Source organism: Macrosteles quadrilineatus, unplaced genomic scaffold (genome assembly GCF_028750875.1).
Source record: "Macrosteles quadrilineatus isolate MER2022 unplaced genomic scaffold, UCM_ALF_1.0 Scaffold_9__3_contigs__length_116548681, whole genome shotgun sequence".
In the NCBI taxonomy this organism is placed as follows: domain Eukaryota; kingdom Metazoa; phylum Arthropoda; class Insecta; order Hemiptera; family Cicadellidae; genus Macrosteles; species Macrosteles quadrilineatus.
This window is the reverse complement of record NW_026542602.1, coordinates 98,772,641-98,787,738: the sequence shown is the minus strand read 5'-3', so window position 1 is coordinate 98,787,738 and position 15,098 is coordinate 98,772,641. Positions and strand designations below refer to the sequence as shown.

Here is a 15,098-nt window from a genome sequence, read left to right as displayed (position 1 = left end):
GTTCTCGGGTATTGGCCCTCTTCAGCGATTGCTTTCGTTGGCTTTACGATGTTACTTAAGTCTGAGTTAATTTCTTCAGAAGATATTTTAGTTTCATTCTCTCATAACCCCCTCAAAACAATTTTGGTGAATTGAGCGTTGGTTGGACCTGCAAGCAGAGAATGTAAACCAAAAGTCTGGAAGAGCTTCATGTGACGCTTTAAGTGTATCTAAATGCTGAATGTCCATACATTCTAAAGAAACATTGTAATTTGTATCCCTTAATTTAGTTCTACTAGACCCGGCTAACCTAAAACCCCTCAAATAAGGAAGTATTTTGATAAGTTTAAGCCTTCCACCTCTTGAAATTTTCGTAGTCCTAAGCTACATAGTTCTATAGATGAGTTGTTTGCGCACTCCAGTCCTTTTCGAAACAATGTAATCATAATCACTAACGGGCTCGTCTGTCATATTCAATGCATATTCAAACCATCATCATGTTATTACAACATGAAGGTGCTTATAACGTATTAAAACACTCTAGGCACTAACAGTCTTTATCCGACAGATCAAATAAAGTTGAAGTTTTTATTTACTTCATTTGGTACGACGCAAATTAAAAACCACTCATTGAAAAGCCCTTCATAGATCAAGGTTCTTAAAGACTTCACGTACAATAATTTGTACACGCGCTCAACTCCCTGATGGCATTGATGCAATCCAACCACGATTTCTTGATTTCGTCTCGGCTCTGATCATATTCAATTTCCATTTTATGCTGATTTTATCCAGACAATCCTATAAAATCAGCATTATGTCCACGATTTAGCTTTATTTGTTTTCCTGCTCGTTCGTGGTTATTTACTTATCTAATAAACTTTTTATGATATCGCTGGTGAGATCTACCAATAAATGCCACACTTACAGGCACGTTTATGGCAGGTAAATGTCAGAGTTTACTATAAGAGAAGGGTTCTGCAGTAGTTGTAATAAAACCGATAGCTGTAATCAGATTATAGTGCAAAGGCTTAATTACATTACTGCATACGGTTTTTATGTAATCTACTCTTAAGTATTGTACTTTTGTTTTGTCTACAGTTAAACATCAATATACATTCTCGACCGTAGTTTTCAGTCCACTATACGCAGCTTTGGTATTTATTACATGCAATTAATTGATAACTGAATTATTATTTCGAGCATTTACGTCGTTGAGATAATTCACAAACAAATTGGAATGTGGAAGTAGACATTCCTTACACGGAAAAGGTAGAAGCGCTTCTAAATTACTGGAACCAAACTAATTTTGTATGTCTAATTAAAAGTGTTAAATTCCTCAAGAAGAAAGCGATCATCACTGTTAATCAAATCGATTTTTGACTTTAAGTCCATTAAATGGTATTTCTATTCCTGCTTTCAGTCTGATTGGGACGTGACTACATCAAACAACAGGGATGCAAATTTAATTGACTCTCCTAAGAGTCTTGTCAATGCCGAAACAGCTTCCTGATGACTGACCCGTCATCAAGGGTGGGTGGATTGAACTTCCCATCGAAGTATATAACACAACTTGTTGTTTTAAGAGGAATGCTCAGTTTCGACGCAGTTTCTGAAGTAAGCGTGAAGTATTAGCTTTTTGAATGGAAGGTATTATTTTTGTCTACTTCGAGCCAGAATTACTCTAGGATGCTTAACTGAGGGGGATTTTACCACCTGAATAGTCTTTAAAAATTGATAGAGGTGAGCTGAATCTAGCGAGTAGAGCTTCTACGATATCAGTCTTAATAATTGACGTAACTCTTAAATTGACAGTTTAAGGCCGAGTATTATGTTGTTGTGGCATGAAATTGTCGTAATATTAGTTCCATGTTTTTATTGAAAATAAACTGTAGCATTTAGGGAAGGAATTTCTCTCGTAAAGAGAAACGGTTTTACCGCATTTGTTTCTATATATTTAAACAAGCTCAAGCCGGTCTCGAACCATAATCGTCCATCTAGTATATCCCTTAAAACTAATAATTTTAATCTTTGGTACAAAAAGCTAGTTTTTGGTAGTTTCTACTCCACTGCCAAATACTTTGAAGGGAAATGGATCAAAATTCACCAAACTTATGGACACGTCAGGGACTTTAACCCATCCCTTTCCCACCGTCCGAGACGCTAAAATCAAATACCCTTTATGGCCCTCAAAGGTTTCCGTATTAATTGTAACAGTGACTCACCGCATTTGCGTTTAAACCATTCCAGTTAACACGGCTGACCCGGCAAACCTATCTTGCTCTTGTCTTACCATTTTCGATTCTCGCGGACTATTTTCGGCACGCGGAGCGCTGAGCTGGACACATAAAACGAAAGTGGCGGTCCGCGCACTCCTTATACGGCGAATACACTTGTGTTCACTGCTAAATTAGCTACGGAGGAAGAGGAGTGGTTATGTAGGCAGTATCCCGTCTACACACACTCACACACGCGCAGTCCGGGTAAATATTGACTCGGCCATTCATTCACCGATGTTGGTGTCCCGCAGGGATCCATAATTGTTCCGTTGTTGTTCTCGCCTAATTGTTCTGTCCGCGCCAACTTTATTTCTCCGTTAATGGGTCACCGGCGGGCGCCCGTTGGTTTGTTTTATTGCAACGCCAATGCCAAACCGGAATACAAATGGGTTTTGTGAATTGTAAGTTTGTGGGCGGAAACGTTTTGAGTGGATTTGGAAACTTTGTATGTGAACGTGTTTAACGGGGGAAGACAAATCGTAATCCTCGTGTGGAAGACACAGCTAATCCTCAATTCAAGTATTTTTATGTATCCAAATGTATGAACATCGGGCCTGTGCGTGAAATTTATTTAGGAATCCAAGTAGTGAACCGTATCGTACAAGAAAGATTGTAATGGGCGTGAACCTACAATGTTGCTGTCATGGGTTCGTGATTTTCTGGAGCAAACCCGACTAAATCATCGACTCGCCAATGAGCGTACTATTTTCTAATACGAATAATATTGAAAATCCTAGAGTAGGTATCAAGTATTTTATTTTCATTCAGGTGTACCATTCTCTTGCAAGATTCTACCAAACACATTGGACTTTGTACCTCAGTTTGCTTACTTTTAAAAAGAGTTTTACAAACACCGAAAGTATCAAAGAGACAGAGACAAGTCAAAGAGCCGGCAGATCATTCACCTTGTTACGGTTGAATGAATGGGATACTTCAGAGTTTGGCAGATTTTCCGCCTCCATTGACAACTTTTTATCGTCTTGCTGCTTTTTTATGGGTTAGTAAATGGACGAATGCTTCCCTTCATATCACAATTTCCTATTCAGGTGGATTAAAATGTGATGCAACTGATGAAGATTGAGTTTTAGCAATAATTAAATAGGTTACTAATATCATAGAGTCCATTAATCTATGCTACTACTATTGAGCCAAATACTTGACTTTTATTGACTCTGCAAACAATTTCTGCATCCATTCCACTTATACAATTGATTTGAGTTGGTTTGAGTGAAGTTGTAGTGATAAGTATAGTGGTTTGAGGTATCAATCTCTTAGATGAAACTTTGGGTAGAAAAAAGAAAAATTATCCTGTTAAGTTCACAATATCCTTACTTGCGTTTGTCCACTCTCTATCTTAAGTGTTTTTCCTATGTGCTGAAGTCATTTTGGTATAGAAGATTAAGACAACACGGTACTAAACCCACGAATGGTGAGAGTTCCCTCCCTCTAAACGTACTTCAGGTAAAATATATTCTAATCATACCATCAGTGTTTACTTTCAAACACTTGCCACAACCCTAGCGTACTTTGAAAATTTCCTGCAGTAAAGAGTGTTTCTTGAAGATTCTGAAAGGGAGACAATTCCAATGCGAATGGAAAGATCAAGTTTAGGTTTGAGTTTCGAGTCTTCTGTCGCGTTTGCGGGGAGAGATTCTTCGCCCGCGATGGCGGGAGAGCAGGACCGGAAGTCTGGATGTAGGAAGCTCTGTTGGCGACGCCGGATATCGTTATACTCGCCCGCCAACGCCGGTTTTTCCTCTCCCGCTCTCTGAGGTTTATAGGTCTTCGGAGCCGCCTAACGCCTAAATGCATCTCATGTGGAGTTCTTTAGAACATTGAGGTGCGGAACGCCCAATGCTCCTGTTCTTTCAACAAATCTTCAGTGGACAATAAAGTAACCGTGAAAGTCAAATTGCTCTGGGGGAGTTCTTTGTTAAACTCAGAACCTTAATTCCTTTCGGATCGTTATCTTCAGTGGATAGAGAAATGATCATAGTGGCGTAATTGATCAACTGGACATTGCGGTGTTTATTAGTCAAGTTCAGTATTATATTTTCCTTTCGGGAAAGGAAATCGTATTCTTCAATGGTTAACTATCTCACACCAGGGAGAATATTTACTGGATTCATCAACTAATCCAACTGAATTATCATTACTTAAGACAGCGTTGACACCGAGGTGCTTAAAGTAAGTTATAAATGGATGTAGGCAGCGTGTACACTGGTGTGAGATGCATTGTTTTAATGCAACCAGTGCCATTCATCAAATAACGCAAAATGTTCAAGGACAGCTGGGGCAAGTTTCGACCCCTAAAAGCGAACCAGTTTCAACCATTATATAAAAGGCGAATTACGACATAACCACTCAGCAATATGAGTTCTTTGTTTATGGAAATCTCGGGTTAAAGTTTTGAAGTTCCATCCCCACAAGTTAAAACTCAGATTAAAATTAACAAACCGAACAAATACAGCTACAGAAAAGTCCGTACACAATCCTTTGGTTGTTCGAATCTGTTGTTGGCAGCAATCTTCCACTGAGAGTTGATTTAGCCCATTGATTGATTGAGTGGGGCTTGTAAAATACACAAAAGCCTTTAACTGGCATATCCTCAATACAAACCTCTTTCCACCCTTCAATTATATCCAACCATTCCAACCCCTTGATCTGATTGCTTATTGTCAGTTAACCTTGAGAAGTACTCCTTTCGCTCCGACAGATTTTGACAGAGCTTCGATGGAGGGGGAACACTAAAAACGTCCCCTCTGTTTGACAACCATGTTGATTGTGTTGACGTCGAAAGTTCTGTTTAAGTGTCCAAATTATCGATGAAATTTCCGATTGTGGTTGAAGGACTGTCATAATTGATATCAGCTGTTAATAGAGGGATCACAGGTCTATAAGATTTGAGGTTTTAATGATTCAAAGATTTTCACTGGAGATTGGAATGTGGACCCTAGTGGTTGCATGGAAAATATCTTCTGAGCTGTATGAGAATGTAGTATGATTATTTATAATTTTTTGTAGCAGATTATTTATAGTTTTAAAAGTGACACGTCGTACACTAGTTTTATACCTTAATCCTTTGATTATTTCATGAATAGTGTTTAAGACAGTCGTTGAGTGTTGTTACAAATCTGACATAATTTACTTCTTTAGTCTAATAAAGGGTAAAAATTGTAAAAGGTTGCTTCAATTTATCAACTATATTCTTTTTTAGTGGGGCTGTTAAAATAAGTTTTAGTCTCTAGACCTTTAAAGAAGTTATTCAATTTTCTTCTTACTCTCCCTACAATATTGATTACTAAGCAACCTAAATAGTTGTGCCAGGGTCATAGCAGCAATAAACACCCCCGTTTTCGTATGGCTTTTTGTAAATGGAGTTAAGGGTTTGCCCAATACAGGGAAGGCTCTATTGACTAAGCGGCTCGGCCTTTTTTGTTTTCTAGATTATTAGAGCTTAAGATGCCTCAAATCCACCGTCGCGTGGATTATCACACGGATAAAACTATTGGTATTTGGCTGGATTTGAAACTATGCCTCCGAATAGAGATTCCATTATTTTATTACTAAACCAGTGACGCTTCTGGATTACAACAATATACAACTTTAAATCTTAACCATCCTCCTTTATCTCAATTCTTTGTGCACACAACTATTTACACTCTCGTAACGAGAACACATTTCGCGCACTCAAACACATCCCTACGCGAAATGACGTGTCACTCGTAGAAAGTGTTGGGTCGATTTGCATTAACAGTTAGTTTTCGACAAATTGGGAACGCCTGTTGTCCTCATGCCCACTGTCAGAACATAATTGTTGGCGAGAAGAATAAGAAAATTGTAAATATGGCGTCTGTCCATGCAACGCCTACGCTGTCTTTGGTCCTTCACAATTAAAATGTGTATTGCTTTAATTTTATTCAATGTATTATACGTTTCTATAGTAAGTCAAGGTAATTTGGTGTTAGGCCTTAACAAGTTTGTAATTTACAGTTATCGTAACTAATGTATGATATTTATTTGTCGATCCGTATAATGGGCCTAAAGTGACCGTTCACTTACAAACGTGAAACATTTCAGATTAAAAAATGAAACCACATTCTTACGGTCTAAAATGTGGAGGGCCTATAACACACATAAAACCAAAGTCATAAGCCCAATATGTATTTAATTAAAAACTAAAAGTCTAAAGTAGACAAGAAACTACAATCAAAGAAGGACAAATATTTGAATTAACTACCATTTCTTTAAACATGGGTTAATTTAGGTATTTTAAAATTCTTAAATTTGGAATATTCTGTCATTACAGATTATATTAAAAACAAAAAAAAATAAAATACATCAACTCAATCTATGTCACCTTAGTCAGGTTGCGATATACACTAGCAGTCTCCTCATTATTTTAATTTGATACGATTGTAATATTCAGTAGTTCACCTTAAAAAACTACTCATCACTGATTTATCTTAACTTCCAATGAGTTATAAAATGCTGTTCAATTTCACAAAAAATGGACATGACCCTTTTGCATTCATGAGTAATTTTTATACCTTAACACTGTATCTTTTGTTCGAATAACACTTTCTTCGAGGTTTTATTAGGAATAAAATACTTGGTTGATAATAAATATTTTAATCATTAATGCGGGTGTAGTATACAATACAATACAGGTATGAGTCCGACACGTCGAACGATAGGCCTACTGTACAAGGGTTCGATGCTGTACAAACACAACTACAAAGGTTAGACTAGATAGGTACATCTCACGACACTCAAGTGCCTCTATGTAAGTCGTTCTAGATACAGAGAAAAAATATTAAAAAAATAATAAATAATTACTCTGAATAAAGAACTTTTATAGTTAAAAGTATTACAAAATATGTTTGTAGTTTACGTGAACTGTTTTGCATCTAATTGATAGAAAATACATAAATATTTTATTCTATTCAAGTAATACTTCAATTGACCCATTGATTTACTGAATTCAATTATTGATTTACATGCGTAATTTAATTACATTTATTTATATGAAATGTCTAATCAACTCAATTAATATAATAATTACTCTATTTGGATTTTAATCAACTCAATTACATGCGTAAAGTAATCAATTACATGCATAATTTACTCAATTAAACGTGTAGTTGATTTAATTGAGAATTTATGAAATAAACTAAATATATGTAGAATATAACCAATAAAATGTGAATTGTAGTTAACTAAATGTTCAATCAATTAAATTCATAATTTACAAAAAAGGTTTGGTATGCTCAATTAAATGAATAATTTGCTCAATCAAGTTTGTAATAAAATACACCCAATTTGTTCTTTTTGAAAATCAAATGTATAAGCGGTAAAATTTTTAAAGTTTTGTTAAGAAATTTCAAAGATAAACGCATACGTAACAGCTTTTAAATTAAACATTTTACTTCCTAAAAATTAAAACAAAAATTAAAAATTAAAACACAAAATACTTATCAATTATGGATATTTTTTGCATGTTGTCTTAAGGTCCTTTAAGAAAATACCTTTCACTATGTTTTAAAAGGTTAATCATGCTATCTAGGGCGACCAGTTTGAATAAGTTACACATTTAAAAAGTTATTTATACAAGTCCAACAACATGTATGGACTAAAAAAATAATACAACTGTACCAATTACAAGTCGGAAAACTGTGCGTGTTTGCCATACGCTCACCAAGTCTTTATTGAAATCATATAAATAATATAATACAGCCTAAGTATGGATATTATACAAAAAGTTCAGGCACTGTACAATTTTGTATAGCAACCACTTGCGGACTTGCTTAAAACTGAAACACGTTTTTACAAACAAAATTATGATTTAAATGTCAAATACAAAATACGCTCTATGATCTAAATTTATCAAAAATTGTACATCTATCTATACTATTATAAAAAAGAGGTGGTGTCTGTGTGTATGGGAAAAGTAAACGCGAAAACTACTGGTCGGATCGGGCTGAAATTCGGCATGATGATAGCTCATATTCCCGATTAACATATAGGCATATTTTTATCCCAAAAATCCTTCCGGGCTCCGCCCCAGTGGCTCTGGAGCAAAGGTTCCCATGTTAACCTTATGAGTAATGGAATTAATGAATCTTAACAGCTGTTTCAATTAAACAAGTTGGTTCTGTTCTATGATTTTCAATAGCATTAAAGTTACAAGGATTACCAACAGGGTGCAGCACTAGCATTATTTCTTTTACATTTATGACAACAGCTAATTTGCAACCAAAAGGTGAGTGAGCGTAGCGAACGAACTTCAACCTGGAGGCGAGTGAGCGTAGCGAACGAGCTAACCTGAAGGCAAGTGAGCGTAGCGAACGAGCTAACCTGAAGGCAAGTGAGCGTAGCGAACGAGCTAACCTGAAGGAAAGTGAGCGCAGCGAACGAGCTCCAACCTAAAGGTGAGTGAGCGTAGCGAACGAACTTCAAAAAGAACCGAAATTTCTTAAACCATGTCCTCACTCATAACTGCTATAAGCATTTGATACTTATATGCCAACCCCGTACGAAGGACGGGTACTCTGCTAGTCTGATTTAAATTCTTACTGCTACGGAATATAAACGGTGCCGTTTAACATGCATTTAAATACAAAGAGCAAACATATTTTAATACTGTAACAGATGACATTAACGCAATCGAATCAGTCTTCGTAGTTATTTAGCGTCAAGGTAAATACTGTAGTATAACTTTGTATAACTGTACTATAGTCCGTTCACATAATCTAGGCGGCTTTAAAGGGAAGAAATCTAATCCCCTCCACTTAATCCTATCTTTAAAATAATAGCTTAACAGCTGGGGTTTACCAACACGTCTATACCAAATATATTAAGAAAAAAAATAGTGAGGTTAACTTTCCCTCAAATCGCTTAAATTGTGTGAACGAAGTGGTGAAAAGGTCCAAATAAATTTTAAACCATTCAATGAATAGTGATGAAAACAGTATTTAACTGGTGCTTAATACTTACTGTTATCAACTTTATAACTTCACGAAATTAAGAAAATGAAACATTTGAGGTAGAGTAATACAGTAATTTAACAGATTATTTATCTTTTAAATAGTAGTTTTTATTGCAAAATTCTATTGTGTAGGTAATAGTTGTAACACGTTTTCTTGGGAGATTTGTTTAGTAATAGTTTTTTTAACTTATAATTTTTTGGGTCTTTTTAGGAGTGCTATATCTATAAAATACATCTTCACGTGGCAAAATACTACGTAAAGTACTCATTCCAAGTGTTCAATAGACCACTAAATTCAAGTTCTAATTCTTATTTATCTGAAACATGGTAATGTTAAAATAAATACTACACTTATTACGTTTATATTAACACTATTTTGTTCAGCCTTATCAATGGTAAATACATAAATAAAGCGATTGCAAACCTTACACACCCTACAACTGCTACTGAACTTTTGTAGATGTCCACCTATTAAATTGCAAAACATAAATAGTAAAGTTAAAATGTATTTAAATGCTTAAAGCTTTTCTATAATATTTGCATACGTAAATGTCCACAAAAAAATTGATCAAAATCCCTTTTCACTTGAAATATTCAATGATAAATCGAATGGAATCAAGTTTATACTATATTTTGAAAATGTGCAAGTGTACGTTTTTAAATCGGACTAGAGACGATTGAGATGATGATTGAAAAATTTAAACAATTTATACTGTATACACATGCATATTAACTATTATTGTACATAATGATTTTGGATTGTCAAATTCATTGATAGATAAAGTTAGATATGATAATAACAAAATGAAATAGGAACTTGAAATATTGAACATGAATTTAACTACAAGAGTTCAGCAGCAAGTCACACACAAATCTCGCACGCTTGACACTCATAGCTACAGTATTTACAATGTACAAGGGAAGGGAGGGTTCAAGAGTAGGAATTGTTTTGCCCAGGACACGCACACGAACACTGGGTCACTATCGGGTATTCCACCTTGATCCAACTACACAACCTGTGATGGGGCTGCAGAGCGGCGTTGTTGAACACCGGAGAGCGGCAGTGCCATCGCAGGATGGTCTTGTGGACAGTGGACGACGGTCGACACTTCATGCCCGGGGGGATGGAACAGGAGGTCTTCCCCGACGGACAGTGACCCTCCTTGAGCCACCGTGGCCAAAACCTCAAGCCCAGATCCTTCCAGCGGTAAGAAACCGGGCAAGAAGTAAACGCCCACAGAAATTGTTGCAACTTCTTCTTTAACTTCGCTGACACCCTCGTTCTCAACTTGGTACCGTCCGGGAGTCTGACGAATTTAAAGTCCATGTCTTTCAGGTGCCTCGGCATGTCTCCCACGGGCACAAGCCGTCCTCGGCGGTTCCTCCTGAAGAGGAAGTCCGAGTGGTTGAAGAACTCCTTGGAGTCCCTGGGACGTGAAACACTCATGAAGGAAGTGTCAAGATTCTTCCCCAGCTTGTGACGCAGCAGTGTGCTGTTGAGCTCTGAAGGCCGCGGGTCGTGGTACCTGTTGGTGTCTTCTATCAGGTCTGGAGGTGCGTCCTCGGGCGAGGCAGGGCGGAGTCCTAGGTCGTGGGGTGACAGGGGGAGGCGGTGGTCGGACAGGCTGGCAGCGGCGGTGGCGAGGAGCAGCACTCTCAGGAGGTGCACCAGCCGAGCTTCAACATCCATCTGGAACATGACAGGATCATTAGAGGAGGTATAGAAAACACATTAATATTGATCCATTCAACATCCCCTTTTGATAATTTAGCTCATAACAAGGCTCGATAGTTGAAATCAAACATCTATCTAAAAAAATGAATGTGATTTAAATTTGACAGGCACTGGATCTACTAGGGATTTCAATAGTTTTATAACCCTTGAATAACATGGCAGTGCATGTAATAAAACGAATTACAACCGTATTGCGTTTTAGTTACAGTACTTAGGTTTGACTATTTTAATGCTAGACATGATATTCATTAGTTTAGTTGCCAAGCAAGTATGAAGGTAGTATTTCTTATTTTTTGTTCACTTCTGGCCAGATAGTGGATAGACTATAATAAAAATGTCAGAAACATATTCAGAACAAAGTTTCAGCATCACAAAAATTCTTTCAACAAAAATCTGGACGGTTGAGAATTCCCCATGTTGAGAAACCTGAAGAAATATTGGGCAGGGGTGGGCGGGCTGCTAAACGGGCACTTTTTAAATGGATAATTAAACGTTACAAACAGTTTAGTGGGAAGGGGCGATGACATGATGAGGTGGGCAGACAGACGTTTGATAACATCTGATCCGGGCGCCCCGTAGGTCCTGAGACTATAAATTCTGCCATGTTAACACTTGTGCCGCCCAGCATACCTATGTAAATCCAGAGGACCAGCGTCGGGCGCCATCCAACCAGTGGTAAAAACCTAGTTAGCTGTGAAATATTGAGGTGGTCAGTTAGCAAATTGACGGGATAGCCCACATTTGTCAAGCAGACCACATCTCCTACATTCTTAGGTTTGCTACAGTTTGCTGCATCAATAAATCATGGTGGATCTTTTTTGGGGGATTTGTTAAAGGAACTGTTAGATATTTTAATTGTTCTGTTAGTGTTATTCAGTTATATTGACATATTAGGTTTGTATGCATAGGCTATGCCAAAACCTTAAAAATTAGTTTACGTTTCCACTGGGACGTTTATATTTGGTCGATGTTCACAACATTCAAAGCTCTTGGAATTAATTATTCCAAATAATAGTAACTTTTCAAGAGATTAAGTTGTTGGAAAACTAGAAGATGAAAAAATGTTCTCACAAAAGTCACTCACTCCTACATCAGACAATCATTACGTCCAATAGATTCTTAGACTTCTTGGAATGTGCTGTCAAGGTGTCTAAAAACGTCATTGTTGGTCTTTAAACCCGTTACTACAATATACACCTCAGGATTTATAAAAGACCATTTCCTTTCTCAAACGAGGTTCCAAGAAGGGAGCCAAGACCAATCAAACCTAAGCTAAGAGGATTGCTGAAAGATTATATTTCAGCCGTTTAAAAGTGAAATATTATATTCCTCGGATCCTCCCCGTGGGTCTTAAGAAGGAAGTTGTTTGAAGCCATGAATGAAGAGAGAGGATTAGTGTCGGAGGTTATAAAATCCGCACGGCCGAGGATCAAGACCTCGAGGATTAAGGATTTTGTTTCCCTGGCGCCACAAAGACTAGGGTCACAAATTTCGATCCGACCCGGTGACTTTAAGAGCCGTGCGCCGCGCCATAAGTCAGTCCGAGCATAAGCCGAGCGCTGCGACCGACGGCCAATTTGTTATTTGAAAGCCGCTGTAAAAAAATTATAAATAACAGCTAATCCGCGTGGAAGCGACGCTTTTCGGCTTCATTCTCTTTTTTCATTGATGCTTGACCCCCTCCCCCCCACCTACCAGCCAGACTGAGGTGTTCTACGGACATGGGCCCTGGGAAGTCTCACCACATAATCGCATCATTAGCTGCTTTGAGGAGGTTGTAAATTTGTCTAACTGACATGGCTATTACAATGTATTTGATCAAGAAGTTATTTCATGCATTTTGACTAAACAGTAATTAACTAACTAAATTGGAGTAGTGTTACATGTTTAAGTTGTTTGATCTTCCGATTAAATCGAGAACAGTGCGCCAGTCTTAAATTTGCATTGACATTTTTGGTATTACTTCATGATTTTCCTCACCATCCAGGGGCATTTCTTTCAGAAAATTGTAATCTTTGTGTTTGTGTCAGGGTACCTCTTCCCTCCAATTGTTGGTAAAAAAAAACAAAAAAACCTGATAGATAGCAAAGTATTTATTCCAAGAATTAAGCACAACCACATTGTAATGAACGGGGTAGCGGATTTCTACCCCCGGATATTTACCCCCATGAAAAAACGCCTACGTCATTTTGACGTCACGAGGGGCGGGGCATATACACGGTCGAGAAACAGCCCGCGACTGGAAATTTACCCCCAATATATTATTAACTAATCAACATGTAATTGTTTGATTATAAAGTGATTTGCCATAGCACGGAAATCTACCCCCGGACATCTACCCCCAGAAATCCACCCCCGGACATTTACCTCCGGATATCTACCCCCAGACATTTACCCCCGGACATCTACCCCCAGACATATACCCCCGGACATCTACCCCCGGACATCTACCCCCGGACATCTACCCCCAGACATCTACCCCCGGACATCTACCCCAAACATCTACCCCCAGAAATCTACCCCCAGTGGTTAAATCATATATATCTGACCTCGGAATTCTACCCCCGGATATCAACGGCTCTTCGGTTAATCATTGTCTTGTAATATCCAGTATAAAGCATGCGATATGTCATTGTCTTGTTTAACATTATCTATCTTCCTAATTCAATAAACTGTAACAGTCCTTTTTCACCCGACCTACTTCGCCGATTGTTACGATTGAGGTGTCATTTTAAAGCTTAAGATCTTGCGCAGAGCAAAATGGTAATTTAAAAGGATATTTTGATTAGGGCTTCAAAAGGTTGACCCCTAAGCCTTTGATTTATTCCTAGAAGGTGCTTCCAATGGTTGACCAACTTTCACACTATACAGTAACAGTTTTAAATGTGAAATGTGAGCAGATTACTAATCAGATCAATTTTTAAGTCAGGTTGAAAACCAGAATAGATCGTCTGCGACTGTAAACAAGAGATGGAAACGTTTTGAAATTAATATAATATTGCGCACTTTGCACATGGTACTCCTTTAAGTCCTACATCGTAGTGAACCATCGTTTTTACACACATTTCTTAAGGGATGAAGTTAATAAGCTGTGGTGAACTTCCGAATTATTTAATGTAGTAGTAATAATTGTCTAGCAAACCAAAACTCAGTTGTAGACTGTTAAATTGAGAAAGAGGATCAATACAAGTCAGGGGTAAAATGGTCGATTTTTCATATGACATAGTGCTTTTAAAAGCCAGTTTCTAAGATTTTGCCATTACTCTTTAAAAACAAAAACGAAACTGCCGCCAATCAGGTTGGTTCAGGAACGCATACATCGAAAAACTAATTATGATTTGTAGTTACTTTGTGCCATTTTTACAGCCAAAATGTCACGTTTTTTCAATAATGTTACCACGACTCCAATCCCCGAAATATCCAATTTTATTCTTTTACATTATTCTCCATTATTTCACAACCAGCATTGACAACCAGAACAAATCATAAAATATGTTTATGTTTTATTTTTTATTATAATTATTTGGGTAAACAACTAGACTTTTTGGCCAATATAAAACGCCGGACAGTGTCTACGACATAGGGATTATGCCATTTCCTACTACTAAAAGGTAATTGATAATGAAAAAATTATTAATTCATTAATCAACCTGTGGCAGGCTTTTTATCAACATTTAATTGCATTTTTACCACTAGTACCTAATCAGAAAATAACCTCCTTTAGTGATATGTTTTAAATTTCACGATCTGCGCTCGTGCATGTGCCGTTAGCAATTAGTGTATGTGAAAATTGGTCAACCATTTAAATCACTGTCTGAAAATAAATCAAATGCTTATGGGTTAAACTTTTGAAGCCCTTTATCAAAATATCCTTTTTAATTACAATTTGCGTTGCACTGAATCTTAAGCTTAAAAATGACAACTAAATCAGTTACAGCTTAATGAATTGGGAAGATAGATGACATTAAACAAGACAACGACATATCACATGCTTAATACTATATATTAGAGGGTAATTACTAAACGAAGAGCCATTTATTATTTTTATAAACCAATTACTAAAATCAACTACAACAATGAATATTGGCCGATACGTAGCGTAGCACGGGGGGTAGATTTC

At 37.2% G+C, this 15,098-nt stretch overlaps 1 protein-coding gene across 1 annotated transcript in view; it reads right to left on the bottom strand.

The window, feature by feature from the left end:
• Positions 1-9,898: 9,898 nt before the first annotated feature.
• LOC129004513 (noggin-2-like) overlaps positions 9,899-15,098 on the bottom strand; it is a 34,156-nt gene continuing 28,956 nt past the window's right edge. Inside the window, exon 2 of the mRNA XM_054433124.1 lies at positions 9,899-10,933. Coding sequence (XP_054289099.1) covers positions 10,175-10,933 — 759 coding nt within the window. The 3' untranslated portion in view covers positions 9,899-10,174. The remainder of the gene's footprint in view (positions 10,934-15,098) is intronic.